Below are 14933 nucleotides of genomic sequence, written 5' to 3' on the forward strand. Positions count from 1 at the left end.
GAAGATAAAGACAATGAAATGTATTTCATTTAACTGTTGAAAGCGAGGAAGTAATGAGGCAACAATAGAGAGAGAAAGAGGAGGAAGGCTAATAACATTAGGGGAAATGTTATGAAAGGTATATATGCGTCAGCCTACCAATTATACAAATAGGCCCTATTATATTTCTAAATTAAATCTAATTCGCTAGCCTATACTTGTAACTTTGTAGGCCGCATGTGCTGCACCAGAATCGCATGTGCTGCACCAGAAGCACGTAATCCCAGTCCATATAATACAGTATAATACAATACAGTACAGTAATACAGTTCACACTCAAAAATATTTGCCTACTGGAGCTAGTTTCATGTATTTACCCAAGAGAGCATATAGCTAGCTACATCTATGGGCTTTATTTTTTATTTCTATCAAATCCAGACAGTATATGCTTCATATGCTTTTCAATAAATGTCCGGTTTTGGCGGGAAATACTGGGTTACCCAAGAGAAAAGTGATTTATTCTCAGGATGAAACATTTGTAAAATACTGGGAAAATATTCAATCCTATACAGTACCATCCTCCTCCTTCTCCCCTCCTCCTCCTCCTCCATGAAAACGTTAGTAGTAGCTGTCAAATACTTATCAATAAGACTCAAACCCCCCCTCACCCCCTTGACTGTAAGTTCCCACATCCTGGGTCCAAACTTGTCCCATATATGTCCTATTTACTATAAGGGAAAGGGACAACATTGACGGTTACACAATCTGTATTGTGCAGTACGTGTCCCTGGTGCGGAATACCAGTGACTCAAGCTGACAGCTCTCATCCGTTACTCCTGGAGTGGGCACAGGATCCTGAGAATATCCTTCAAACTGAACTGGGACGTGAGAACAGAGAGGGCACAGGGTCCTGAGAATATCCTTCAAGCTGAACTGGGACTTGAGGACAGAGAGGGCACAGGGTCCTGAGAATATCCTTCAAACTGAACTGGGACTTGAGGACAGAGAGGGCACAGGGTCCTGAGAATATCCTTCAAACTGAACTGGGACTTGAGGACAGAGAGGGCACAGGGTCCTGAGAATATCCTTCAAACTGAACTGGGACTTGAGGACACAGGGTCCTGAGAATATCCTTCAAACTGAACTGGGACTTGAGAACAGAGAGGACACAGGGTCCTGAGAATATCCTTCAAACTGAACTGGGACTTGAGAACAGAGAGGGCACAGGGTCCTGAGAATATCATTCAAACTGAACTGGGACTTGAGGACAGAGAGAGAGAGAGAGAGAGGAATGAAGACAGACAGACAGACAGACAGACAGACAGACAGACAGACAGACAGACAGACAGACAGACAGACAGACAGACAGACAGACAGACAGACAGACAGACAGACAGACAGACAGACAGACAGACAGACAGACAGACAGACAGGAGTAGCACAGTTACAGTACAGATAGTTACACAGTGTGTAGTGCATACTACTGAGAACCACTGAGTCAGAGCTGAAAGCTCTCATCCGTTTCTCATGCAGTGCTACTGTGGCTGGGAACAGGGTCCTGAGCATATCCTTCAAACTGGCACTTGAGAACATTGGAACAGTGAGTGGGAGAGAGGGCGATAGAAAGAGACGGGAGATAGAAAGAGACAGAAGAAGAGGGAGCCTAATGGTGGTGGGTAGCACAGATACAGTAGTAGATGTGATGCAGTGCTCCTACTCTTACTGTAACTCTGTACTGTACAACTGACGGGCTCTAACCCAGTCGCTCTGGCTTAGAGCTCACCTGCTTGTTGAGAACGCCCTCTGGTGGGCAATACCACATATACTGTAGGTGATGTGTCTGTGTGTGTCAGTGTCCATGTGTGTGTGTGTGTGCATGGCCCTTACCAGCCTGTTGTGTTCGGCCCCTGGTCGGGGGACTCCGGGGCCCGTCCCCTGCTGCGTTGAAGGCTGCGACACTGATCATGTATGTGGTATAGCCAGTCAGGTTCTTAATCTTGACCCCTAGCTCTGGGAGGAACATGGTACGCAGTCTCTCTGTCTCATTCTGCAGCTGGAACTCCCAGAAGTAGATCTAGAATACATGAGGAAGGGTCAGAGGTTATATTCAGATAGATCTAGAATACATGATGAAGGGTCAGAGGTTAAATTCAGATAGATCTAGAATACATGATGAAGGGTCAGAGGTTAAATTCAGATAGATCTATAATACATGATGAAGGGTCAGAGGTTAAATTCAGATAGATCTAGAATACATGATGAAGGGTCAGAGGTTAAATTCAGATAGATCTAGAATACATGATGAAGGGTCAGAGGTTAAATTCAGATAGATCTAGAATACATGATGAAGGGTCAGAGGTTAAATTCAGATAGATCTAGAATACATGATGAAGGGTCAGAGGTTAAATTCAGATAGATCTATAATACATGATGAAGGGTCAGAGGTTATATTCAGATAGATTTATAATACATGATGAAGGGTCAGAGGTTATATTCAGATAGAGCTAGAATACATGATGAAGGGTCAGAGGTTAAATTCAGATAGATCTATAATACATGATGAAGGGTCAGAGGTTATATTCAGATAGAGCTAGAATACATGATGAAGGGTCAGAGGTTATATTCAGATAGAGCTAGAATACATGATGAAGGGTCAGAGGTTATATTCAGATAGATTTATAATACATGATGAAGGGTCAGAGGTTATATTCAGATAGATCTATAATACATGATGAAGGGTCAGAGGTTATATTCAGATAGAGCTAGAATACATGATGAAGGGTCAGAGGTTATATTCAGATAGAGCTAGAATACATGATGAAGGGTCAGAGGTTATATTCAGATAGAGCTAGAATACATGATGAAGGGTCAGAGGTTATATTCAGATAGAGCTAGAATACATGATGAAGGGTCAGAGGTTATATTGACATTCAGACAGTTGTTTCACTTACTTCATCTATTGCTTAGTGTGTTGCGTGTTGTGTTGTGTTGTGTTGTGTGTGTGTGTGTGTGTGTGTGTGTGTGTGTGTGTGTGTGTGTGTGTGTGTGTGTGTGTGTGTGTGTGTGTGTGTGTGTGTGTGTGTGTGTGTGTGTGTGTGTTGTGATTGACCGGTTGGATCAGATGTACCAGTCCTGGAACAGATCAAGTGGAACCAGCTTGGTCTAGGAGAGGTTTGACAAACACTGTTCTACAGTATGGTATACTACAGTATGGTATACTACAGACCCACATGTTCTATAGTATGGTACACTACAGTACAGTATACTACAGACCCACATGTTCTACAGTATGGTATACTACAGTATGGTATAGTACAGTATGGTATACTACATACCCACATGTTCTACAGTATGGTATACTACAGTATGGTATACTACAGACCCACATGTTCTACAGTATGGTATACTACAGACCCACATGTTCTACAGTATGATATACTACAGTATGGTATACTACAGTACGGTATACTACAGGCCCATATGTTCTACAGTATGGTATACTACAGTACAGTATACTACAGACCCACAAGTTCTACAGTATGGTATACTACAGTACGGTATAATATAGACCCACATGTTCTACAGTATGGTATACTACAGTATGGTATACTACAGACCCACATGTTCTACAGTATGGTATACTACAGTACGGTATAATATAGACCCACATGTTCTACAGTATGGTATACTACAGTACAGTATACTACAGACCCACATGTTCTACAGTATGATATACTACAGTATGGTATACTACAGTACGGTATAATATAGACCCACATGTTCTATAGTATGGTACACTACAGTACAGTATACTACAGACCCACATGTTCTACAGTATGGTATACTACAGTAGGGTATACCACAGTATGGTATACTACATACCCACATGTTCTACAGTATGGTATACTACAGTACAGTATACTACAGACCCACATGTTCTACAGTATGGTATACTACAGTATGGTATACTACAGTACGGTATAATATAGACCCACATGTTCTACAGTATGGTATACTACAGTACAGTATACTACAGACCCACATGTTCTACAGTATGGTATACTACAGTATGGTATACCACAGTATGGTATACTACATACCCACATGTTCTACAGTATGGTATACTACAGTATGGTATACTACAGACCCACATGTTCTACAGTATGGTATACTACAGTATGGTATACCACAGTATGGTATACTACAGACCCACATGTTCTACAGTATGGTATACTACAGTAGGGTATACCACAGTATGGTATACTACAGACCCACATGTTCTACAGTATGGTATACTACAGTAGGGTATACCACAGTATGGTATACTACAGACCCACATGTTCTACAGTATGGTATACTACAGACCCACATGTTCTACAGTATGGTATACTACAGTATGGTATACTACAGTATGGTGGTATACTACAGTATGGTATACTACATACCCACATGTTAGAAGTGGTTCAGGTTAAGTGATTGCCCAAATTGTGATCCTCACCTTGTACCCCTGTATGTCTCCATTCTGAGAGTCAAGAGGGGGCGGGCTCCATGTGACATCCAGCTGGGTGGCTGTTGATGATTGGATGGTCACAGATTGGGGCGGGGCTGTTGGAACTGGAGTGGAGGATAAACATTCAATAGTGATAGTGATATTCGTCAGACCAGGTCCAATTCATATGTCGAATACCTTTAAATAGTTGAGCTGTGCTTGGGTTCGTTTTCCAGAACAGTGGAACCACTAGGGACAATAAAGTTGATCTCATCATCGCTTCTTACCTGCCTCTCCTACAAACACTTCCTGTGGTGTGCTGGTAGGCCCCTCTCCCACGGCGTTGTACACACTTAGGCGGATCTCATAACGCTTGTGTTTACTCAAGTCTGTGGGGGGAGAAACACAGAAAGAGTTGTCCACAAATGGCCTGGGAGGACCATCCAACAGCAGTGGAACTGGTCATACAACTATATGAGCAGGAAAGGAAAAGCAGAGATAAAGTGAAGAGGTCAAAGGTCAGGACACACCTGATGAGGAAGAGGTAAAACAACACCATGACAGGATAGTTAAATATTAAGACAAATGAGGAAGAGCAGAGATGTGGGGATGTTGGCAAACACACACTGACATAAACATACGTTTACATACACAGATGAATGTCAGGCAGACAGACAGAGAGAGAGAGAGAGAGACAGAGAGAGAGAGAGAGAGAGAGAGGAGGCTGCTGAGGGGAGGACGGGTCATCATAAGGGCCAGAACGGAGCGAATGGAAACATGTGTCTGATGTACTTGATACCATTCCACTAATTCTGCTCCAGCCATTACCATGAGCCCCTCCTCCCCACCAGCCTCCTGTGATACAGTGGACTTACTATCCAGCTCGTACTGGGTGAGAGAGGACTCGCTCAGGTTCCTCACACTGTAGGGGGCTAGAGGGTGACGGACCAGGGTGGGAGGGGTGAGAAAGGAGGGAGGACAGAACACAGGGAGTCAGGGCAGCCACCATAAAGAGGCAGAGAGAGGGGGAGGAGAGAGAGGGGGAGGAGAGAGAGGGAGGAAAGAGAGAGGGAGGAGAGAGAGAGAGAGGGAGGAGAGAGAGAGAGAGGGAGCAGACTGATGTTAGGTATTCATGGTAACGTGTGAACAGAGTAGACCCACAGTCACCCAAATGCTGAGAGCTGAGGAAAAGGTTAAGGAAACAAACAGAGGTCAGAGGTCAACTCACCGGTGAGCTCGGCCCAGTTGGAGGCGGGGCTGTTGATGGTTCGTATGGTGAAGCTACGGAGGTGGTCGTATTGTAACTCCCGGTATCGTACCCTGAACCCCAGCAGTACCCCATTTATCTGCTTCTCAGCAGGCGGCTGGAGGGGGGATCAGTCACATTTATTTATAAAGACCTTTTTATATCCACAGTCCTACATCAACAAAGTGTTTCACATTAAACCCAGCCTAGACCACCAGACTTAAAAACAACACAGTGGCAAGGAAACTATCTAGAAGAGAGAAAACTGCACCTTACAAATGTACCGCTTACCTCCCATCGGACCAGCACCGACGTGGTGGTGTGGGGTGTAACAGAAAGGATTGTGGGAGCTTTGTCTGGGGCTGTGTGGAGACAGATATAGGGGTATCGTTGAACTGGTGGACTGTATAAACACTTGCACACACACACACACACACACACACACACACACACACACACACACACACACACACACACACACACACACGCACACAGTAGGGCTATTGTGTCAACAAGCACAAGCAGTGTGATTGTCTGACGCTCAGTATGAGATCATCAGCAGTGGACAGTGTACTTCTGTTTTACAACAGGCCATATTGATAACACTTCCTAATGCTTTGAAACACAACACAGAGTGGCTGCTCTCACAGCTGCCACTGCTGAAGTATGGTGTGTACAGTCAACCAATCAGAGAGACAGCAATGGCTGCCTAGTGAGGAGGACTGTCTGTCTCCCAGTACAGTGGAGTGACTAGACACAGGTCTCATGAGGATAACCCAGCAAAAACAGCATTGAATCAACATCAACCTGGGTTCAAATAGTTGACAGTTTGGCTCAATGAAACCAACGAAATAGTTCCTCATTTGAAAAACCCTGTCCATCTGGCACTACAGGCAGACTTAAGCAAACTCTCAAAACCCTGTCCATCTGGCACTACAGGCAGACTTAAGCAAACTCTCAAAACCCTGTCCATCTGGCACCACAGGAAGACTTAAGCAAACTCTCAAAACCCTGTCCATCTGGCACTACAGGAAGACTTAAGCAAACTCTCAAAACCCTGTTCATCTGGCACTACAGGCAGACTTAAGCAAACTCTCAAAACCCTGTCCATCTGGCACTACAGGCAGACTTAAGCAAACTTTCAAAACCCTGTCCATCTGGCACTACAGGCAGACTTAAGCAAACTCTCAAAACCCTGTCCATCTGGCACTACAGGCAGACTTAAGCAAACTCTCAAAACCCTGTCCATCTGGCACTACAGGCAGACTTAAGCAAACTCTCAAAACCCTGTCCATCTGGCACCACAGGCAGACTTAAGCAAACTCTCAAAACCCTGTCCATCTGGCACCACAGGCAGACTTAAGCAAACTCTCAAAACCCTGTCCATCTGGCACCACAGGCAGACTTAAGCAAACTCTCAAAACCCTGTCCATCTGGCACCACAGGAAGACTTAAGCAAACTCTCAAAACCCTGTCCATCTGGCACCACAGGCAGACTTAAGCAAACTCTCAAAACCCTGTCCATCTGGCACCACAGGAAGACTTAAGCAAACTCTCAAAACCCTGTCCATCTGGCACCACAGGCAGACTTAAGCAAACTCTCAAAACCCTGTCCATCTGGCACCACAGGCAGACTTAAGCAAACTCAAAACCCTGTCCATCTGGCACCACAGGAAGACTTAAGCAAACTCTCAAAACCCTGTCCATCTGGCACTACAGGCAGACTTAAGCAAACTCTCAAAACCCTGTCCATCTGGCACTACAGGCAGACTTAAGCAAACTCTCAAAACCCTGTCCATCTGGGACCACAGGAAGACTTAAGCAAACTCTCAAAACCCTGTCCATCTGGCACTACAGGCAGACTTAAGCAAACTCTCAAAACCCTGTCCATTTGGCACCACAGGCAGACTTAAGCAAACTCTCAAAACCCTGTCCATCTGGCACCACAGGCAGACTTAAGCAAACTCTCAAAACCCTGTCCATCTGGCACCACAGGCAGACTTAAGCAAACTCTCAAAACCCTGTCCATCTGGCACCACAGGAAGACTTAAGCAAACTCTCAAAACCCTGTCCATCTGGCACCACAGGCAGACTTAAGCAAACTCTCAAAACCCTGTCCATCTGGCACCACAGGCAGACTTAAGCAAACTCTCAAAACCCTGTCCATCTGGCACCACAGGCAGACTTAAGCAAACTCTCAAAACCCTGTCCATCTGGCACCACAGGCAGACTTAAGCAAACTCAAAACCCTGTCCATCTGGCACCACAGGAAGACTTAAGCAAACTCTCAAAACCCTGTCCATCTGGCACTACAGGCAGACTTAAGCAAACTCTCAAAACCCTGTCCATCTGGCACCACAGGCAGACTTAAGCAAACTCTCAAAACCCTGTCCATCTGGCACTACAGGCAGACTTAAGCAAACTCTCAAAACCCTGTCCATCTGGTACTACAGGCAGACTTAAGCAAACTCTCAAAACCCTGTTCATCTGGCACTACAGGCAGACTTAAGCAAACTCTCAAAACCCTGTTCATCTGGCACTACAGGCAGACTTAAGCAAACTCTCAAAACCCTGTCCATCTGGCACCACAGGCAGACTTAAGCAAACTCAAAACCCTGTCCATCTGGCACCACAGGAAGACTTAAGCAAACTCTCAAAACCCTGTCCATCTGGCACTACAGGCAGACTTAAGCAAACTCTCAAAACCCTGTCCATCTGGCACCACAGGAAGACTTAAGCAAACTCTCAAAACCCTGTCCATCTGGCACCACAGGAAGACTTAAGCAAACTCTCAAAACCCTGTCCATCTGGCACCACAGGAAGACTTAAGCAAACTCTCAAAACCCTGTCCATCTGGCACCACAGGAAGACTTAAGCAAACTCTCAAAACCCTGTCCATCTGGCACCACAGGAAGACTTAAGCAAACTCTCAAAACCCTGTCCATCTGGCACCACAGGCAGACATAAGCAAACTCTCAAAACCCTGTCCATTTGGCACCACAGGCAGACTTAAGCAAACTCTCAAAACCCTGTCCATCTGGCACCACAGGAAGACTTAAGCAAACTCTCAAAACCCTGTCCATCTGGCACCACAGGCAGACTTAAGCAAACTCTCAAAACCCTGTCCATCTGGCACCACAGGAAGACTTAAGCAAACTCTCAAAACCCTGTCCATCTGGCACCACAGGCAGACTTAAGCAAACTCTCAAAACCCTGTCCATCTGGCACCACAGGCAGACTTAAGCAAACTCTCAAAACCCTGTCCATCTGGCACCACAGGCAGACTTAAGCAAACTCTCAAAACCCTGTCCATCTGGCACCACAGGCAGACTTAAGCAAACTCTCAAAACCCTGTCCATCTGGCACCACAGGCAGACTTAAGCAAACTCTCAAAACCCTGTCCATCTGGCACCACAGGAAGACTTAAGCAAACTCTCAAAACCCTGTCCATCTGGCACCACAGGCAGACTTAAGCAAACTCTCAAAACCCTGTCCATCTGGCACCACAGGCAGACTTAAGCAAACTCTCAAAACCCTGTCCATCTGGCACCACAGGCAGACTTAAGCAAACTCTCAAAACCCTGTCCATCTGGCACCACAGGCAGACTTAAGCAAACTCAAAACCCTGTCCATCTGGCACCACAGGAAGACTTAAGCAAACTCTCAAAACCCTGTCCATCTGGCACTACAGGCAGACTTAAGCAAACTCTCAAAACCCTGTCCATCTGGCACTACAGGCAGACTTAAGCAAACTCTCAAAACCCTGTCCATCTGGCACCACAGGAAGACTTAAGCAAACTCTCAAAACCCTGTCCATCTGGCACTACAGGCAGACTTAAGCAAACTCTCAAAACCCTGTCCATCTGGCACCACAGGCAGACTTAAGCAAACTCTCAAAACCCTGTCCATCTGGCACCACAGGCAGACTTAAGCAAACTCTCAAAACCCTGTCCATCTGGCACCACAGGCAGACTTAAGCAAACTCTCAAAACCCTGTCCATCTGGCACCACAGGAAGACTTAAGCAAACTCTCAAAACCCTGTCCATCTGGCACCACAGGCAGACTTAAGCAAACTCTCAAAACCCTGTCCATCTGGCACCACAGGCAGACTTAAGCAAACTCTCAAAACCCTGTCCATCTGGCACCACAGGCAGACTTAAGCAAACTCTCAAAACCCTGTCCATCTGGCACCACAGGCAGACTTAAGCAAACTCAAAACCCTGTCCATCTGGCACCACAGGAAGACTTAAGCAAACTCTCAAAACCCTGTCCATCTGGCACTACAGGCAGACTTAAGCAAACTCTCAAAACCCTGTCCATCTGGCACTACAGGCAGACTTAAGCAAACTCTCAAAACCCTTTCCATCTGGCACCACAGGCAGACTTAAGCAAACTCTCAAAACCCTGTCCATCTGGCACTACAGGCAGACTTAAGCAAACTCTCAAAACCCTGTCCATCTGGTACTACAGGCAGACTTAAGCAAACTCTCAAAACCCTGTTCATCTGGCACTACAGGCAGACTTAAGCAAACTCTCAAAACCCTGTTCATCTGGCACTACAGGCAGACTTAAGCAAACTCTCAAAACCCTGTCCATCTGGCACCAAAGGCAGACTTAAGCAAACTCAAAACCCTGTCCACCTGGCACCACAGGAAGACTTAAACAAACTCTCAAAACCCTGTCCATCTGGCACTACAGGCAGACTTAAGCAAACTCTCAAAACCCTGTCCATCTGGCACCACAGGCAGACTTAAGCAAACTCTCAAAACCCTGTCCATCTGGCACCACAGGAAGACTTAAGCAAACTCTCAAAACCCTGTCCATCTGGCACCACAGGCAGACTTAAGCAAACTCTCAAAACCCTGTCCATCTGGCACCACAGGCAGACTTAAGCAAACTCTCAAAACCCTGTCCATCTGGCACCACAGGCAGACTTAAGCAAACTCTCAAAACCCTGTCCATCTGGCACCACAGGCAGACTTAAGCAAACTCAAAACCCTGTCCATCTGGCACCACAGGAAGACTTAAGCAAACTCTCAAAACCCTGTCCATCTGGCACTACAGGCAGACTTAAGCAAACTCTCAAAACCCTGTCCATCTGGCACTACAGGCAGACTTAAGCAAACTCTCAAAACCCTGTCCATCTGGTACCACAGGAAGACTTAAGCAAACTCTCAAAACCCTGTCCATCTGGCACTACAGGCAGACTTAAGCAAACTCTCAAAACCCTGTCCATCTGGCACCACAGGCAGACTTAAGCAAACTCTCAAAACCCTGTCCATCTGGCACCACAGGCAGACTTAAGCAAACTCTCAAAACCCTGTCCATCTGGCACCACAGGCAGACTTAAGCAAACTCTCAAAACCCTGTCCATCTGGCACCACAGGAAGACTTAAGCAAACTCTCAAAACCCTGTCCATCTGGCACCACAGGCAGACTTAAGCAAACTCTCAAAACCCTGTCCATCTGGCACCACAGGCAGACTTAAGCAAACTCTCAAAACCCTGTCCATCTGGCACCACAGGCAGACTTAAGCAAACTCTCAAAACCCTGTCCATCTGGCACCACAGGCAGACTTAAGCAAACTCAAAACCCTGTCCATCTGGCACCACAGGAAGACTTAAGCAAACTCTCAAAACCCTGTCCATCTGGCACTACAGGCAGACTTAAGCAAACTCTCAAAACCCTGTCCATCTGGCACCACAGGCAGACTTAAGCAAACTCTCAAAACCCTGTCCATCTGGCACTACAGGCAGACTTAAGCAAACTCTCAAAACCCTGTCCATCTGGTACTACAGGCAGACTTAAGCAAACTCTCAAAACCCTGTTCATCTGGCACTACAGGCAGACTTAAGCAAACTCTCAAAACCCTGTTCATCTGGCACTACAGGCAGACTTAAGCAAACTCTCAAAACCCTGTCCATCTGGCACCACAGGCAGACTTAAGCAAACTCAAAACCCTGTCCATCTGGCACCACAGGAAGACTTAAGCAAACTCTCAAAACCCTGTCCATCTGGCACTACAGGCAGACTTAAGCAAACTCTCAAAACCCTGTCCATCTGGCACCACAGGAAGACTTAAGCAAACTCTCAAAACCCTGTCCATCTGGCACCACAGGAAGACTTAAGCAAACTCTCAAAACCCTGTCCATCTGGCACCACAGGAAGACTTAAGCAAACTCTCAAAACCCTGTCCATCTGGCACCACAGGAAGACTTAAGCAAACTCTCAAAACCCTGTCCATCTGGCACCACAGGCAGACTTAAGCAAACTCTCAAAACCCTGTCCATCTGGCACCACAGGCAGACTTAAGCAAACTCTCAAAACCCTGTCCATCTGGCACCACAGGAAGACTTAAGCAAACTCTCAAAACCCTGTCCATCTGGCACCACAGGCAGACTTAAGCAAACTCTCAAAACCCTGTCCATCTGGCACCACAGGCAGACTTAAGCAAACTCTCAAAACCCTGTCCATCTGGCACCACAGGAAGACTTAAGCAAACTCTCAAAACCCTGTCCATCTGGCACCACAGGCAGACTTAAGCAAACTCTCAAAACCCTGTCCATCTGGCACCACAGGCAGACTTAAGCAAACTCTCAAAACCCTGTCCATCTGGCACCACAGGCAGACTTAAGCAAACTCTCAAAACCCTGTCCATCTGGCACCACAGGCAGACTTAAGCAAACTCTCAAAACCCTGTCCATCTGGCACCACAGGAAGACTTAAGCAAACTCTCAAAACCCTGTCCATCTGGCACCACAGGCAGACTTAAGCAAACTCTCAAAACCCTGTCCATCTGGCACCACAGGCAGACTTAAGCAAACTCTCAAAACCCTGTCCATCTGGCACCACAGGCAGACTTAAGCAAACTCTCAAAACCCTGTCCATCTGGCACCACAGGCAGACTTAAGCAAACTCTCAAAACCCTGTCCATCTGGCACCACAGGCAGACTTAAGCAAACTCTCAAAACCCTGTCCATCTGGCACCACAGGCAGACTTAAGCAAACTCTCAAAACCCTGTCCATCTGGCACCACAGGCAGACTTAAGCAAACTCTCAAAACCCTGTCCATCTGGCACCACAGGAAGACTTAAGCAAACTCTCAAAACCCTGTCCATCTGGCACCACAGGCAGACTTAAGCAAACTCTCAAAACCCTGTCCATCTGGCACCACAGGCAGACTTAAGCAAACTCTCAAAACCCTGTCCATCTGGCACCACAGGCAGACTTAAGCAAACTCTCAAAACCCTGTCCATCTGGCACCACAGGCAGACTTAAGCAAACTCTCAAAACCCTGTCCATCTGGCACCACAGGCAGACTTAAGCAAACTCTCAAAACCCTGTCCATCTGGCACCACAGGAAACAGGCAGACTTAAGCAAACTCTCAAAACCCTGTCCATCTGGCACTACAGGCAGACTTAAGCAAACTCTCAAAACCCTGTCCATCTGGCACCACAGGCAGACTTAAGCAAACTCTCAAAACCCTGTCCATCTGGCACCACAGGCAGACTTAAGCAAACTCTCAAAACCCTGTCCATCTGGCACCACAGGAAGACTTAAGCAAACTCTCAAAACCCTGTCCATCTGGCACTACAGGCAGACTTAAGCAAACTCTCAAAACCCTGTCCATCTGGCACCACAGGCAGACTTAAGCAAACTCTCAAAACCCTGTCCATCTGGCACCACAGGCAGACTTAAGCAAACTCTCAAAACCCTGTCCATCTGGCACCACAGGCAGACTTAAACAAACTCTCAAAACCCTGTCCATCTGGCACCACAGGCAGACTTAAGCAAACTCTCAAAACCCTGTCCATCTGGCACCACAGGCAGACTTAAGCAAACTCTCAAAACCCTGTCCATCTGGCACCACAGGCAGACTTAAGCAAACTCTCAAAACCCTGTCCATCTGGCACCACAGGAAGACTTAAGCAAACTCTCAAAACCCTGTCCATCTGGCACCACAGGCAGACTTAAGCAAACTCTCAAAACCCTGTCCATCTGGCACCACAGGCAGACTTAAGCAAACTCTCAAAACCCTGTCCATCTGGCACCACAGGCAGACTTAAGCAAACTCTCAAAACCCTGTCCATCTGGCACCACAGGCAGACTTAAGCAAACTCTCAAAACCCTGTCCATCTGGCACCACAGGCAGACTTAAGCAAACTCTCAAAACCCTGTCCATCTGGCACCACAGGCAGACTTAAGCAAACTCTCAAAACCCTGTCCATCTGGCACCACAGGCAGACTTAAGCAAACTCTCAAAACCCTGTCCATCTGGCACCACAGGCAGACTTAAGCAAACTCTCAAAACCCTGTCCATCTGGCACCACAGGCAGACTTAAGCAAACTCTCAAAACCCTGTCCATCTGGCACCACAGGCAGACTTAAGCAAACTCTCAAAACCCTGTCCATCTGGCACCACAGGCAGACTTAAGCAAACTCTCAAAACCCTGTCCATCTGGCACCACAGGCAGACTTAAGCAAACTCTCAAAACCCTGTCCATCTGGCACCACAGGCAGACTTAAGCAAACTCTCAAAACCCTGTCCATCTGGCACCACAGGAAGACTTAAGCAAACTCTCAAAACCCTGTCCATCTGGCACTACAGGCAGACTTAAGCAAACTCTCAAAACCCTGTCCATCTGGCACCACAGGCAGACTTAAGCAAACTCTCAAAACCCTGTCCATCTGGCACCACAGGCAGACTTAAGCAAACTCTCAAAACCCTGTCCATCTGGCACCACAGGCAGACTTAAGCAAACTCTCAAAACCCTGTCCATCTGGCACCACAGGCAGACTTAAGCAAACTCTCAAAACCCTGTCCATCTGGCACCACAGGCAGACTTAAGCAAACTCTCAAAACCCTGTCCATCTGGCACCACAGGCAGACTTAAGCAAACTCAAAACCCTGTCCATCTGGCACCACAGGAAGACTTAAGCAAACTCTCAAAACCCTGTCCATCTGGCACTACAGGCAGACTTAAGCAAACTCTCAAAACCCTGTCCATCTGGCACCACAGGCAGACTTAAGCAAACTCTCAAAACCCTGTCCATCTGGTACTACAGGCAGACTTAAGCAAACTCTCAAAACCCTGTCCATCTGGCACTACAGGCAGACTTAAGCAAACTCTCAAAACCCTGTCCATCTGGCACTACAGGCAGACTTAAGCAAACTCTCAAAACCCTGTCCATCTGGCACCACAGGCAGACTTAAGCA

The 14933-nt window shown here is 46.7% G+C and overlaps 1 protein-coding gene across 1 annotated transcript in view; it reads right to left on the reverse strand.

Moving 5' to 3' along the window:
* Positions 1-14933, reverse strand: part of LOC106594110 (protein sidekick-2) — a 416824-nt gene that overhangs the window by 33086 nt on the left and 368805 nt on the right. The window contains exons 32-37 of the mRNA XM_045719726.1: positions 6006-6076; positions 5697-5832; positions 5344-5400; positions 4756-4857; positions 4478-4593; positions 1867-2053 (exon numbers count right to left, since the gene is read on the reverse strand). Of these exons, the coding sequence (XP_045575682.1) occupies positions 1867-2053; positions 4478-4593; positions 4756-4857; positions 5344-5400; positions 5697-5832; positions 6006-6076 (669 nt within the window). The remainder of the gene's footprint in view (positions 1-1866; positions 2054-4477; positions 4594-4755; positions 4858-5343; positions 5401-5696; positions 5833-6005; positions 6077-14933) is intronic.

This window comes from Salmo salar, chromosome ssa06 (genome assembly GCF_905237065.1).
Source record: "Salmo salar chromosome ssa06, Ssal_v3.1, whole genome shotgun sequence".
Lineage (NCBI taxonomy): Eukaryota > Metazoa > Chordata > Actinopteri > Salmoniformes > Salmonidae > Salmo > Salmo salar.